Source organism: Trachypithecus francoisi, unplaced genomic scaffold (genome assembly GCF_009764315.1).
Source record: "Trachypithecus francoisi isolate TF-2019V2 unplaced genomic scaffold, Tfra_2.0 Lachesis_group21, whole genome shotgun sequence".
In the NCBI taxonomy this organism is placed as follows: Eukaryota; Metazoa; Chordata; class Mammalia; order Primates; family Cercopithecidae; genus Trachypithecus; species Trachypithecus francoisi.
The window spans coordinates 23352814-23369191 of record NW_022681467.1 but is presented as its reverse complement, the minus strand read 5'-3'; the positions used below and the strand labels follow the sequence as shown (position 1 = coordinate 23369191).

At 44.9% G+C, this 16378-nt stretch overlaps 1 protein-coding gene across 3 annotated transcripts in view; it reads right to left on the bottom strand.

Annotated features, from left to right (window-relative positions):
• CUNH20orf194 (chromosome unknown C20orf194 homolog) overlaps positions 1-12285 on the bottom strand; it is a 173810-nt gene extending 161525 nt beyond the window's left edge. For all 3 annotated transcript variants that reach the window (XM_033185811.1, XM_033185812.1, XM_033185813.1), the window contains exon 1: positions 12079-12285. In XM_033185811.1, the coding sequence (XP_033041702.1) occupies positions 12079-12161 (83 nt within the window). In that variant the 5' untranslated portion in view covers positions 12162-12285. The remainder of the gene's footprint in view (positions 1-12078) is intronic.
• Between the last annotated feature and the right edge of the window lie 4093 nt (positions 12286-16378).

Below are 16378 nucleotides of genomic sequence, written 5' to 3'. Positions count from 1 at the left end.
CCATCTCAAAAAATAAAAATAAAAATACAAAAATTAGCTGGGTGTGGTGGCACATGCCAGTAATCCCAGCTACTTGTGAGGCTGAGGCAGGAGAATCACTTGAACTTGTAATTCGAATGTCATCAGGAATCTGATATGGACTGGCTGTGTCCCCACCCAAATCTCATCTTGAATTGTAACTCCCATAATTCCCATGAGTCATGGGAGGAACCTGGTGGGAGGTAATCGAATCATGGGGGTGGGTTCTTCCCTGTGCTGTTCCCATGATAGTAAGTCCCATGAGATCTGATGGTTTTAAAAACGGGAGTTTCCCTGCACAATCTCTCTTCTCTTGTCTGCTGCCATGTAGGATGTGCCTTTCACATTCTGCCATGATTGTGAGGCCTCCTCAGTTGTGTGGATCTGTGAGTCCAATAAACCTCTTTCTTTTGTAAATTGCCCAGTCTCAGGTATGTCTTTATCAGCAGCATGAAAACAGACTAAAACAGAGCCCGTTGCATTTTTTAAAAGAACTTGCTAAACTCTAATTAGTCCTAACAGTTTTGTCTATTGTCTTAAGTTTTCTGGTTAGTAAATCAAAGCAGTTTTCTCTCTTTTTTTATTTACAATTTATTTACAGTTTTTATTTCAACTCATTAATTCATCAACTTTTTATTGAGCACCTACTGTGTGCCAGGCACTGTTCAGAGCACTGGGGATTTAGCAATGAATGAAAGGACAAAAAATCCTTGAAACAAAACCAGAACTTAATTTTAAGGGAGAGAGGCGTGAGGGAGGAGATACAAACTAAATAAGTAAGTAAAATATACTTGTCATATGGTGATAAGTGGGAGGTTGTGAGTCTTAGCTAAGAGGAGGGTAGAGTGCAGTTTCAAAGATGAGGAAAGGCCTCATCAAGAATACCTTTGCATAAAGACCTAAAGGAAATGAGAGCACAAGCTATGTAGCAAGAGCAAAAGCCCTGAAGGGAGTGTCACTGAGCCTGTGTGGCTGGAGCAGAGTAGGTGAGGAAAAGAGTAGCAGATGAAAAGGAAAAAAAAAAGTATGTGTGTGGGGGGAAGATTAGTTAAGGTCTAGTACTTGATTATTTCAGCTTTTACTTGTAGTGCTTAGAGTGCTTCAAAAAGAGGTATGACATAAGAAAAGACGTACATTTTAATAATATCACTCTATTTGCTGTGTTGAAAACAGACTGAAGGGGGATAAAAGTTGAACCTGAGAGACCAATTAAGACTCTACTGCTGGAGAGGCATGGTGGCTCATGCCTGTAATCCCAGCACTGGGGGAGATCAAGGCGGGCAGACTGCTTGAGCCCAGGAGTTTGAGACCAGCCTGGGCAACATGGCAAAATCCTGTCTCTACAAAAAACACAAAAATTAGCCAGGTGTGGTGGCACACATCTGTAGTCCCAGCTACTCAGGAGGCTGAGTTGGGAGGATTGCTTGAGCCTGGGAGGCAGAGGTTGCTGTGAGTGGAGATCACACCACTGCACTCCAGCCTGGGTGACAGAGTGAGACCCTGTCTCAAAAAAAAAAAAAAAAAAAAAGAGTCTACTGTAATAATCCACTCAATAGATGATTATTTCTTTTGCTTATCTTATTACATTAGCTGGAACTTTATTATATTCACCGTTTAAATCAGGAATGAGTGTTAAATTTTAAGCAGATATTTTTTCGGGGAGTATCTACCAGTCTATTAACTTCATTAATAGATTTCCTAATAATGAACAATTCTTGAATTTCTTGGACAAAGCCTACATGTGCATGAAGTAGTACTGTTGTTTTACCATACTTCTAGATTCAATATACTATTGTTTTACTTACGATTTTTGTATTTGTAGCTCTCCTTTGTGCTTTCCTAATCAAGTACCAGGATTATGCCAGCCTCAGAGAATGAGTGGGAAAGCTTTCTGAGGACTATACTCCACTCAGCACACTTTCCATTTCTCTCTCTCCTGGTAATACATCCTGTGACCCTTCCAGGCCAGTGTCCCATCATGATTTATCCAGGTGCAAGTCAGGTCAAGTGGAGTCCTTTCCAGGGCTCTCACTCTAAAGCTAGAAAGGAAATGGCCTCCAGGATCACAGTGCAGGAAGAATGTGGTTTGGGGCTACGATAACCATCTTCCTTGCCTTGGGGAAGATATATTCATAGGAGAATGCGCAACCAGGTAGTGAGAAGTAGATGAGAGACAGCATCGACAGAGTTAACTGTTCTGATAGCAGAGTCTTGGCTCCAGTCTGTAAGGCACTAGTTCCAGCAACTCTTCCTATAAGTCTATCTCCCCACTATCCTTTCCAGTCAAATAAGCCAATACATTCCATTTTTTACTTAAATCCTTTGAATTGGATTTCTGTCACTTGCAATGGAAAGCATTAAAATCAATCCCAGGAAGTATTTAGGGTTGAACCATACTGGTGTCTACACATTATTTTGAAAAGCATTAAAAAAAACTGGATGGATAGAGAAAAGGATATGCCTTATATAAGGCAAATATAGCACATACATTAAGTATAGAATCTAGGTATGGTATATACAAATGTTCACCGAACAATTCTTGAAACTTTTCTGTACTTTTGAAATGTTTCACAATAAAATGTTGGTGGGGTTTGGGAATCAACAGCAGGAGTAATAAAAGCCATATTGGCATTAATCTAGACTTTAGGTGCTGATTAAAAAGAGCTCATTGTAGGACTGCTATGGGTTTAAGAAACCTGGCCCTGCATTAATGCAGCAATCATTTACCTCCCTTTGCAAAACTAGAGATATGGAGAAAAGGCAAAAAGGTGGGATGTGCAGTAAGGCAATAAATGACACTTCCCACTGATGTCTTTGCTGGAGGAATAACCTGCAGTGGAAAAAAGCTAGCCAATGTTCCTGCTGTCATAGCTAATACATGGTTGACCGATGACCATAAGGTGTCTCAAACTGAAGGGACAAACACACAGACACATGTGATATGCCTGAATAATGTGCTGGCATCATTGAATTATTCAATGATTTAAATTTTCTCCCAGTACTTACATGTAGCTCACTAGAGCCATTAGTAATCCTAAGCAATGTAAACTTCATTCCACACAGCTACCTCCCTGGTAAAAATAAACAGTTGACTAATCCATATCCATTCTCTTCTTCTTTCTTAGTAGAGTACAACTTTATTTGGGGCAACAATAGGTCCAGGTCCTTTGCCTCCAGAGTTGATCAATGTTAGACATACACAGAAGTCATCAAGTAGAAGCTTCCAAGACAGCTCTCTAAAGGGAACTGACTCAACAAGGAAGGAAACCCCTTCTGTTTCCCTTTTTTTTTGAGACAGAGTCTCGTTCTGTCGCCCAGACTGGAGTGCAGTGGCCGGATCTCAGCTCACTGCAAGCTCCGCCTCCCGGGTTCACGCCATTCTCCCACCTCAGCCTCCCGAGTAGCTGGGACTACAGGCGCCCACCACCTCGCCCGGCTAGTTTTTTGTATTTTTTTAGTAGAGGCGGGGTTTCACCGTGTTAGCCAGGATGGTCTCGATCTTCTGACCTCGTGATCCGCCCATCTCGGCCTCCCAAAGTGCTGGGATTACAGGCTTGAGCCACTGCGCCCGGCCTGTTTCCCTTTCTTGTCTGACAGACATAACGGCTGGAGTTCTTATAGCCATTCTGTGATTATGGAGCTTCGGTGAATATAGAAGCCACCTGCTAAAAGACAGTAGAACACAAACATAGAAGAGGCCTGGTTCCCTGATGACTCTGTAACAGGACTGGCCTGCCTTCGAACTAGACAGACATCTTCTTAAAGTCATTATTGTTAAGCATCTTGCCAGCTGCCAAACTTAGTTCCTGATAGGCCACCTTATCTAAAATGGTTAAAACTCATGTCCAACAGCAACTCATGTCTACACACATTTCATGAATTGGTATGCATGACACTCTACAAACTAAATTCCAGAACTTCAGAAAATGTTACCCATCACAAATGGAAAATGTTATCTGGAAGTTTGTTCACTATATTCCAGTGTATACAACACTTTATTTTCCATTTTCTTCCTTTTCTCTGGCATTCTCTTAACATTTCCTTACAGAACCTGTTCTTTGTAAAGTCAGTTTTACAGGTCTTCAGTCACAAAGCATTCACAATTCCTTTCCTTCACTTCTTTGACCACTAAAAACATGCCAAATCTAAATGCAATGTGAAATCCTGAGTTGGATCCTGGAACAGAAAAAGAATGTGTGGAAAAACTGGGAAAATTCAAATAAAAGCTGGAGTAGTAAATTCCAAGTAAACAAAAATTTACTAAGTAAACAAATCTATTATACCAATATTAATCTCTTAGTTTTGATAAATGCACCAGGGTTATATGTAAGATCTTAATATTAAGGGAAGCTGCATGAAGAGTATATAGGAACACTCTGCACCATATTTGAAATTCATCTATAAATCTAAAATTATTTCAAAATTAAAAGTTAAAAACAAAAAGAATGCCAAACGAGCTGCCTTTTCTTCAAAACAGAGCAAAAAATCACAGACAACAATTTTAAATATCCAAGTTGCAAACCCTGCTTCGCTTTTCTTTCTTTTTAAAAAATTTTATGGCAGGTCAGGCGCGGTGGCTCAAGCCTGTAATCCTAGCACTTTGGGAGGCCGAGACGGGCGGATCACGAGGTCAGGAGATCGAGACCATCCTGGCTAACATGGTGAAACCCCGTCTCTACTAAAAATACAAAAAAAAAAACTAGCAGGGCGAGGTGGTGGGCGCCTGTAGTCCCAGCTACTCGGGAGCCTGAGACAGGAGAATGGCGTAAACCCGGGAGGCGGAGCTTGTAGTGAGCTGAGATCCGGCCACTGCACTCCAGCCTGGGCGACAGAGCAAGACCCCGTCTCAAAAAAAAAAAATTTTATGGCAAAAACAATAATTTAAGCTGTGTTACTTAAAGGGCATTTGTGTCTCATTCACTCCCCTCTCCAAAGGTCAGAACCTCAGAGAAGGCCCCACAAGCTGTGAAACACTGTTAAGATATTGTGTACTATTAATGCCACAACACTCACTAAATAAGAGTCCTCAGTATACTGCCATCACAGATACAAGTGAAAAGGAAGTTATATAGGCCTCTAACCCTGGACCAGAAATAAAGCCATACAAGTCTAAGCAAGCATACCCTTTACAGGCACCACACCAAGCCTTCCTGGCCAGCATCCAAGTAAACTGGAGGCTGAAGCTCCACATTTTCAGGTATTCCAGGGCATTGGCTTGCTTTGCGTTTTGAGTTTTCTTAAGGCTGGGACCATCTGTACTGCAGTTATTACTTCTGTAAATCTGTAAATCCCCAAGAGAACCAGGGGTAATGGCAGCTGGCTAAGAAACACCTGAAGAGATAACTAACCTCTGCGAGGCTTTAATTAAAGTGCTATCTCTAGAGCATCACTATCATGAACCACTTTCCTTTTTTTATTTATTTTTGAGACGGAGTCTTACTCCATCGCCCAGGCTGGAGTGCAGTGGCATGATCTCAGCTCACTGAAACCTCTGCCTCTTGGGTTCAAGCAATTCTCCTGCCTCAGCCTCCCCAGTAGCTGGGATTACAGGCACCCGCCACTAGGCCTGACTAATTTTTGTATTTTTAGTAGAGATGGGGTTTTTCCAAGGCCAGGCTGGTCTTCAACTCCTGACCTCAGGTGATCCACCCACCTCAGCCTCCCAAGTGCTGGGATTACAGGCATGAGCCACAGCACCCGGCCGATGAACCACTTTCTTACCACCTAGCTCACAACTACCACTCTTCATTCTCTGAATACCCATGAAATTTAACATAGCCCACAGCTTCACCTGTAATTATTCTCTATTCATTCAATAAATAATTATTGGAGCAGTGTTTCATAATAGCTAACAATAGCAGTTCAAACTCAGCCAGTTCTACGTGCCAGACACCAATCTAGGCAGCAAGGGAAACAATGTGGGAAATGACAATTAAATATAGTCCCAGCCCCCGATACTTTCCAGGGGTGATAAAGAAGGTCCTTCCCCATGACCCTCTTGACAATAAAGAAATCCTACCTATGTCACCCAAGCTACCTCGGTATGGGGAGGGGGTGATCGTGGGGAGGGGGTGATCGTGGGGAGGGTTCCCCGCCCCCTTTTGATATAGGAAGATCTATAGAATCTTCCTATAGAAGATGGTAGAAGGGACCCCAGCATAGGAAATCCTTAATCAGATTGTTTTGCTACAGCACATCCTCCAGTAGCTTCTTCATAAAACATGCACGGGAGGTCAAATTTTGAGAACTTGCATGTGTGAAGTATCTTCATCCTTTCTTACACTTGCCTGAGAGTTTGGCTGGGTGCAGAATTCTGGATGGGAATCTATTTTCCTTCAAAAGGCACTCTTTGCTCCACTACTTCCTAGCTTCCAATCCTGCTAGAATCCTAGGATTCCTGCTCCTATCTAGATTCTTTTGTCTTTATGGTGCTAGAAAATTTCATGATGCTATGCCGTGACATGGATATCTTTATTTTAAATTGACAGATAAAACTGTAGGTATATATTTGTGTATCTGATGTTTTGAAGTATATATACATTGCGAAAAAGTTAAATCTAGCTAATTAACAAATGCATCATCTCACATAGTTGTTTTTGTGATGATTACACTTAATATCCACTGTTTGCATTTTTCAAGAATATATCATCATTAACTACAGTTACCATGTTGTATAACAGATCTCTTAAACTTATTCCTCTATCCAACTGTAATTATGTATCCTTCAAACAACATCTCCCCATCCCTGCTATACCCTAACTATCACTATTCTACTCTCTACTTCTATAAGATCAACTTTTTTTTTTTCCTTGACCCAGGACCTCGCTCTGTTCTCCAGGCTGGAGTGCAGTGGCATGAACACAGCTCACTGTAGCCTTGACCTCTTAGGCTCAAGAGATCCTCCCATCTCAGCCTCCTGAGTAGCTGGAATCACAGGCGCATGCCACCAAGCCTGGCTAATTTTTTTATTTTATTTTATTTTGTAAAGATGGGGTCTCGCCATGTTACCCAGACTGGTCTCAAACTCATGGGCTCAAGCAATCCTCCCACCAGGGCCAAGATCAACTTTTTTAGATTCTACCCACATATGAGTGAGATCATGTGGTATTGACATGGATATTTTAAAATTTATTGTGCTAGATTCTTGGCAAGTCCTTTCAATCTGGAAATGTATGTCCTTTGGTTCTAAGAAATTTTTTTTTTTTTTTTATCATTTCTTCATGTCTTCAAACAATAACTACCTGCTATCTCTCCCTGTTACAGACATCTATAGATCCCTAGGTCATTCTGTTAATTCATGATAATCTCAGTATTCACCACAATCTTTACCTCTCAGTGCCTTGATTCCCCCACTTCTAAAGGTGGTGTCCTTTACCCTACTTCAGCTATTCCCTTCCACATTGCCTACATCCAAGCAGCTCAACACAGCTGCAGGAAAAGCATACAACTATGCTAATTAGGGTCTCACCTAGGTTTATAACTACAGACATCAAATGGGCATTAGGTGCTGCCTGGAAATTCTAAAACTTTTCCTTATTTTCAACTCATTCTTTCCCATTCTCTTGGATGAATCCAACACGTCTCTTCATTTTTAGCTGAAGACCTTCCTTCTTATTTACCTGAGAACACAGAAGTAATCAGAAGAGAACTTCCACTTTCTCTCACCAACCAGCATTTGGGTTCACATAATCTGCCACCAACGAATTGTCTGCATTGCTCCTATGTAACTTGAGGCCAACATCCCCATTTACGTACGAGATCCCATTCCATCTTACCTACTCAAGGACTTCAACCTTGCAAGTGTCTCTTCTCTTTAGCCATCAATTGTCCCTCCCTACTGCATGAGCCCATCAATTTACAAACATACTACCACGTCTGCCCATCTAAAAACAAAAAGAACTCAAACCTCATGATCTTCCAACTACAGCCCCATTACTCCGCTCTCCTTATAACCATCCTCAAAAGAATATCACTATGACTGTCTATATTCAGTGTCTTCAATTCTCCTCTCATTTTCTCCTTTGTAAATTAATCAATTTATTTTTTGAGAGACAGGAGTCTTGCTATGTTGCCCAGACTGGACTTGAATTCCTGGACTCAAGGATCCTCCCACCTCAGCCTTCCGAGTAGCTGACTTACAGGTGACCGGCTTCATTTTCTCTTGAACCCACTGCACCAAATCTGTTCTTGTCAAGGTCACTAGTGACCTCCACATTATCGAATCTAACTGTCAATTATTAGTCCTTTTTTTTTTTTGACATGGAGTTTCACTCTTGTTGCCCAGACTGGAGTGCAATGACACGATCTTGGCTCCCTGCAACCTCCGCCTCCTGGGTTCAGGTGATTCTCCTGCGTCAGCCTCCCGAGTAGCTGGGATTACAGGTGCCCACTATCATGCCTAGTTAATTAATTTTTTTTTTTTTTGAGAAGGAGTCTCGTTCTGTCGCCCAGGCTGGAGTGCAGTGGCGCATTCTCGGCTCACTGCAACCTCCGCCTCCCAGGTTCATGCCATTCTCCTGTCTCAGCCTCCCGAGTAGCTGGGACTACAGGCGCCCACCACCACGCTCAAACTACTGACCTCAGGTGATCTACCCGCCTCGGCCTCTCAAAGTGCTGGGATTACAGGTGTGAGCCACCATGCCCAGTCTGATTATTAGTTCTCATCACACTATCAACAACCTCATTCAGCTTTCAATGTCTGTTTCTGATTATTCTCCCACCTCAGAGGTAGAAAATCATTTTCTCTCAGAACTTGGAAGACACTGCTACGCTGTCTTTTGTTCTTCTAGTGTTCTTAATACTAATAAATGGCAACTCCATTCTTTCAACAGCTGAGGCAAAAACCGACTAGGCCTTTTTGTGTTATTGTTCCTTCGGCCCTATTTCTTCCTCAGTACTTATGTCTCACCATTCTATATTATGATTTTTACTGTTATTGTCTCTTCCCATTTACAAGAGTTATCTGAGGGCAGGGGACTGCCGTATTTATCTGAATCTACAGCACCAAACACAGTACTTGTCGCATTATTTATATAAAGAAACAGTGAAATTTAAACTATTAAAGAAGTCCCAAGCAGGAACAGATCCCTCTACAGAAAAACATTTTGAAGTAGCAAAGTATATTTCAGCTAGATTTCCACTGGTTCCTTAGCATTGGTCCAGATAGGTTAGTTTATACCTTGGTAATAATTCCAAAAATCCTAGTGGTGTTTCACTTCTTGCTCAACCTACCTGTCAAGCACAGGTCACGTGGAAGCTCACTCTGGGGCCTCAACTGATGGGTGGCTGCCATTTGCAGCCCCAACAGCTACCATAACAGAAGGAAAGAGAATGGAAAACTACACAACAGAAGCTTGTATCATGAAAGGCTACACAGTATTCCCACGCATTTCACTGACCAAAAGCAACTCTCAAGGCCATACCTAACTTCAAAGAAGCAAGCAAGTACAATTCTACTATATGCTCAAGAGACAGAAACCAAAAAGTACCTGGTAACACTGATGACTATCACATGCTTAAAGTGAAGCCTCTAATTCTGAGCAACAATATTTTAATTCTTGATCTCCATTCTGAGCAACAATATTTTAATTCTTGATCTCCATTCTCCATCTGTGAAAATGAACTACCGTGCTAGAACCATACACTTGCAGAACTATCTATGGGTCTTAGGAATGTCACTTCACCAGTTAGGTTTGCCCCTTTCATCACTCAGCAGTCAGCAGCCAAGCCATATATGGGTGACAGGAAAGTGCTAGAAACATTCAATGTCAAGAGTAAGGGAAAGGCTTGAATGGGTAAGAAAAGCACGTTCAATCATGTAGAAGTGGGGAAAGGAGGGAAGCCTTCAGCAAATTTCTTTCGCCAAAGGTATTGGGCAGCTAGGCCCTGGGGTTCCTTGCACTATTCCTTGTCTGAAATCAAACAAGTTTCATTCAAACCACTTGACAGAGGATTTGGAGTTCGGGTATGATCAGTAAACTGAGCCAGCATACTTCTGTTAACATAGAATCACTACCTTTAAAAGAATAAATAAAAAGCACATGGTCATGCTACTAAAAACAAGAAAGGCAGCAGTTAAGAGACGGATTCTAAGGTAGAGATGATTTTTTTTCCCCCAAAGGTCTCAATAGACTCAAATCCAAACTCCTAAGCTCAAGATGATCTGGGATAAACCTCAAGTCTACATAGAGCCTAGATTTAACGGATGGCTGTTCTAAAGTATCCTATGCAATGTCTATACAAGTTCAAACACTTTGCTTCAGACAGTGAAACTGGCAGAAATGTTGCAAAGGATTGGAGATGGTTACCACAAGCAGTTAAACTTGGAACTGTAAAGCCCACAAGGAATTACAATGAAGGGCTGAGCAGGAGTTCAAAAATGTCACTTGACAGATTCGAAGCAATTTAGGACTCCTAAATGCAATGTTTCATTGGTATCTACCTCCCATCTTCCCTATCCTTTATTTGTTCAACAAACATATATTGGACTGTGGGATGTGGAAAGGAATGCAGGAAAGTAAAAAAGAAACAGGTTTCTAAGAATCAGTTTCTTGTTCTGCAATAATTTGGTCTAGTTAAAGCAAACAACCCCAAAAAATAGATCAGCAAAGGAAAGTTAAAACGTATGCCTTAAGTACCATAACAAGAAGATAAGAAAAGTTGTTCTAACAGGTAGATTGGCAACCTCCTTTCAAGGGAACAATACAACATTTGCTTTGCTATGTGGCCAGAATAAGAAAAAGCAAACAACGACAAAACCCTCTCCTGTTTTAATGACAGTTTAGCGGTACCAAAGCTCATGGCTCGCATTCTCTCTCTCCGTCTCCCTCTCAAAGGTCTCTGCTGCAATCCCTCCATCATTCCAGCCTCCACACTGCGTCGGTGCCCCACAAAAGCTCCATCACAAACAATGCCCAGACTAACAAGGTCAGCACCAAAGGCATAGGGCACAGAAATCGGAAACGGATCTTCCTATATCTAAAGGGGGCGGGGAACCCTCCCCACGATCACCCCCTCCCCATACCGAGATAGCCTGGGGCTGTGTCTCTACGGTAAGGGGCCCGGCGCCCGCCGCTTTCGGGGGCTCTAAGCCTCTTTCCCCTATTTACCCAGCTTTTCCTCCTGCGTCCCTAATACCTCCACTTCCTCCCAACCTGAGCTCCCTATTGTGGAGTGAGGGGGGGTCGCGATGCAGGCTGAGGCAGGGGGAGCTGGGGATACGCGCAATAGGGGAGATGCTGTCATTATGTACGTAGGGGGCAGGAGACACTCTTTAAGGAAGCCGTTGTCAAGGGCAAAGGCTCTAGAGACCCACGACAGGGGGCTTTCTAGGTAATCCATTTGGGGATTCTACACAAGGGAGCTACTGTGTGTATGGAGGTGTGAGTTCTCTAGAGGTAGCAGTTTCTGGGGGAAACATTCCACGGGGAAGGCGAGTGAGTCATTTATAGGCAAGCCTCTGTGGGGTTCTGTGTAGAAGAATCTTTCCTGGGAGAAACGTTCTATGGGGGTGAGGACGTCATAACAGGGTCTTCACAGAGAACTGTTGTCCATAGGGAAGCCATTGTGGAGAAACCGTTGCAGGGTTGTCTATAGGGGAGCCACTGTGGGGAAACCGTTGCAAGGTTGTCTGTCTGGGAGCCATTGTGGGGAAACCGTTGCAGGGGTGTCTATAGGGGAGCCATTGTGGGGAAACCGTTGCAGGGGTGTCTGTCTGGGAGCCATTGTGGGGAAACCGTTGCAGGGGTGTCTGTAGGGCAGCCATTGTGGGGAAACCGTTGCAGGGTTGTCTATAGGGGAGCCATTGTGGGGAAACCGTTGCAGGGGTGTCTGTCTGGGAGCCATTGTGGGGAAACCGTCGCAGGGTTGTCCAAAGGGGAGCCATTATGGGGCCTCTACAGAGGGCGCCGTTCCTGGGAAAACATTTCTCCCTGAGCTGTTCAAGGAGAATCGTCCCGAGGAAGCCATGTCGGACCACGCCCTGCGGCGAGAGGCGTCGCCGGACCCCGACGGCCCGCATCCCCAGCCCGGCCGACCCTCGGCTGCCTCTGCCCCGCGTACCTGACGGAGGGTGACCCGCGGCTGGAGCCGCCAGGGGACCGAGCGCGGGGCAGCCCCAGCCGGCGCGAGGGGTACGCGTCCATGGCGGCGGGCGGCGGAGGAGGACGGTGCCGCTGCGAGGGTCTCCTTGGCCCGCGGGGCGGCTCCAGGCTGGCTGCGGCCGGGCGGGGCGGCAGGGCGTGCTGGGTGGGAGGGGGCGCGGCGCGCGGGGCCCGGCGGGGGCGGGCGCGCGCGCACTGAGAGTGGATGGGGGCGTCGGGAGCGGCTGGAGTTGGGGGTCGGCGCACTGCCACAGGGACCCCACTTCCTAAGCTGCGACGCCGCCGGCCCGGATGTTGGGAGCGCGTGTCCGCAGGGTGAGGGTTGCCACAGCACCGCCCTGCTTCGTCCTCAAGCCCGACATCATAAAGCGGGGCTCTGCGCGGCGCCCCCCGGCCACGCACACTGACGCGCCTGGGGGCGGAGCCTCTCCCAGCCCGGCCCCGCCCCTCCGGCTCTGCCCGCCCCGCCCCGCCCCGCTCCGCCCCGCCCCGCCAGGCCAGCCCCGGCCTCCAGCGAAGTCTTCCGCTGCGGCGCCGGGGTCCAGCGCTCCCCCTCCGCACCCGGCTCGCTTCCCTACTCTCCGGAACGGGTGTCTTCCCGCCTCCTGCTCATCAATTCCGCACCCACCCTTCAAACGTCCGGTAGATTCCTAGCCGGCCTCGGGTTAGCATAGCAGTGCGCACCCAGCCCTGCGCAGAGCATGAGCGTTAGAGGCGCACAGGATCCCAGAAGACCCCTAACCTTTACTGTTAAGATCCTGGCTCTACCGGTTTCTGCAGGGACATGTACAAGAAACTTGGGAAATACTTCACTGATAGTTGCCAGACGTCCTGTATATACAGGACGTATTTAATGACTATTGTCCTGCGTCCTTTATTGACCTTGTCGGAATGCCTTAAATGTCCTGTATTCATCTTTTTACAATAAATTGCAATAATTAGAGCTATTTTTCTCCCACGGTAATTGGTGCTAGATGACTTAAATTACAACACTGGCTGAAAATCCTTCCTTCACTAATGAAGATGTGGACAATCCCTATGGTGTCTCCTTCAGGTTTGTCTGAGGGAAGACCAGAAGGGAGTAGGAATTTAAAGTGCTTGTCTTTCATATTCAAGAAAGCAAAATACTTTTTTAGCTCAAGTCCGGAGCCGTGAACAAATAACCACTATTTAGAGATCACTTATCCTCGGTGCAACAGCTCTGAAAATCAGCCAATCAGCGATAGCCTCACTCCGGTAACTATGCTTCTTAGTAAATCAATGACAACCTTATGCTTCTGAAAGTCAGCCAATCAGTGACCGCTCTAGGCCTGCGACAATAGCCAATCAACAAGTGCCTGACACCAGCGACCAGGCTTCGGAAAGTCAGTGGGTATTCAACTGCCGCACTCCAGTATCCACACACACAGCCGAGAGGCAGTCACTCGCTCCACACTTCTGCTTCAGAAAGACAGCCAATCCCTGAAGGCGAATATTTCCAAAACCATTTTCTTTTCTTTCCCAGACTGAGTCTCATTCTGTTGCCCAGGCTGAAGTGCAGTGGTGCGATCTCGGCTAACTGCAACCTCTGTCTCTCGGGTTCAAGCGATTCTCCTACCTCAGCCTACCGAGTAGCTGGGACTATAGGCTCCCACCACCACGCCCGGCTCATTTTTGTATTTTTAGTAGAGACGGGGTTTTGCCATGTTGGCAGGCTGGTCTCAACTCTTGACCTCAGGTGATCCGCCTGCCTTGGCCTCTCAAAGTGCTGGGATTACAGGCCTGAGCCACCCCGCGCCTGGCCTTTTTTAAAGCTCCTTTTTCTCCTTTCTCTTTTTTCTCTTTTTTTTTTTTTTTTTTTTTGAGACAGAGTCTTGCTCTGTTGCTCAGGCTGGAGTGCAGTGGCATGATCTCCGCTCACTGCAACCTCTGCCTCCTGGTTCAAGCGATTCTTGTGCCTCAGCTTCCCAGGTAGCTGGGATTACAAGCCTGTGCCACCACGCCTGGCTAATTTTTTTTTTTATTTTTTTCGAGATGGAGTCTTGCTCTGTTGCCGGGGCTGGAGTGCAGTGGCCGGATTTCAGCTTACTGCAACCTCTGCCTCCCGGATTTACGCCATTCTCCTGCCTCAGCCTCCTAAGTGACTGGGACTACAGGCACCCGCCACCACGCCCGGCTGATTTTTTTTTTTGTATTTTTTAGTAGAGACAGGGTTTCACCGTGTTAGCCAGGATGGTCTCGATTTCCTGACCTCGTGATCCGCCCATCTCGGCCTCCCAAAGTGCTGGGATTACAGGCTTGAGCCACCGCGCCCGGCCTAATTTTTTGTATTTTTAGTGGAGACAGGGTTTTGCCATGTTGGCCAGGCTGGTCTTGAACTCCTGGCCTCAAGTGATTCGCCAGCCTTGGCCTCCCAAAGTGCTGGGATTACAGGCGTGAACCGCACCCGGCCTTCAAAACCTTTTATAAGATCAGCTCTGGCTTTGTTCAGAGAGGCTGTACCTTACAAGTACAGCTGTCCCTTGCAAGCAGAGAAGAAATTCACTTTTTTTTTTGCATCAGCTGTTGAGTTCAATTTATTGTTTTGTACGAGTTAAAAGTTCACAGCTCAAGATTCAATTCCCAGTTACCATTTGGTATGAGTTTGGACTTATGACAGATGCAATGACACCATCATGAGATTTATCAAATACAACTCAATTCTTTCTATGCTTGCAGTGATCAGTTTTTTAGCTCAAGTCCAGAGTCATGAACAAGTAACAACCATTATTTAGAGATAACTTCCCATCGGTGCAAAAGCTCTGAAAATCAGCTCTAAAAACAATTCAACGGTGCTGGACGTGGTGATGCATGCCTGCAGTCCCAGCACTTTGGGAGGCTAAGATGAGTGGATTTCTTGAGCCCAAGAGTTTGAGACCAGCTTGGGCAACATGGCAAAACCTCATCTCTCTCTATATATATATTTGTGTATATATATTTATATATATTTATTTATGATATATATTATATTAATATAATATATCTTATATAATATATGTACAAAATGTATTTCTTTTTTTTTTTTTTTTTTTTTTGAGACGGAGTCTGGGTCTGTCGCCCAGGCTGGAGTGCAGTGGCCAGATCTCAGCTCACTGCAAGCTCCGCCTCCTGGGTTTACGCCATTCTCTCGCCTCAGCCTCCCGAGTAGCTGGGACTATAGGCGCCCGCCATCTCGCCCGGCTAATTTTGTATTTTTTTAGTAGAGACGGGGTTTCACCGTGTTAGCCAGGATGGTCTCGATCTCCTGACCTTGTGATCCGCCCGTCTCGGCCTCCCAAAGTGCTGGGATTACAGGCTTGAGCCACCGCGCCCGGCCACAAAATGTATTTCTTATATGCACACACACACAAATTGGCCAGGCATAGTGGCATGTATCTGTAGACCCAACTACTCAGGAGACTGAGTTGGGAGGATCGATTGAGCCTGGTATGTCTAGGATGCAGTGAGTTGAGATCAGGCCACTGCACTCCAGCATGGAGGACAGAGTGAGACCCTGTCTCAAAAAAAAAAAAAAAAAAAGAGTATAGGCACAGATTTGTGCAACCACCACCACAATCAATTTTAGAACATTTTTGTCAATCTAACAGGAAAATCCTGTACCTGTTAGCAGTCGTTCCCCATTTCTCCCCAACCACCCTAGCCCTAGAAAACCACTAACCTTTTAATTTGCCTATTCTGGACATTTCATGTTATCAGAATCATTCAATATATGGTTTTTCATGACTGCCTTCTTCCATTTAGCATAATGTTTATAAGGTTCATCCATGTTGCAGCATGTATCAGAATTTTGTTCCTTTTCATGGTTGAATATTATTCCATTGAATGGATATACCACATCTTGCTTATTCATTTATCTGTTAATGAACAGTCAGATTGTTTCCACTTTTTTGCTGTGTTTTGTAGCTAATGCTATATTAACATTTGTGTACAAGTTTTTGTGCGGACATACAGTTTGTTTCCTTGAAGATCTAGGAGTGGGTTTCTGGATCACATGATAACTCTACGTTTAACCTTTTGAGAAACTGCCAACCTGTTTTCCAAAGTGGCTGCATCATTTATATTCTCACCAGCATCATATGTCAGTTCCAATTTTTCCATTATCTTCCCTAATACTCATTATCTTTTTTATTATAGCCATTTTAGAGGTTATGAAGTGGTATCTCATTGTGGTTTTGGTTTACATTGCCTGATAGCTAATGATGTCAACCATCTCTTCATATGCTAATTAGCCATTTGTACCT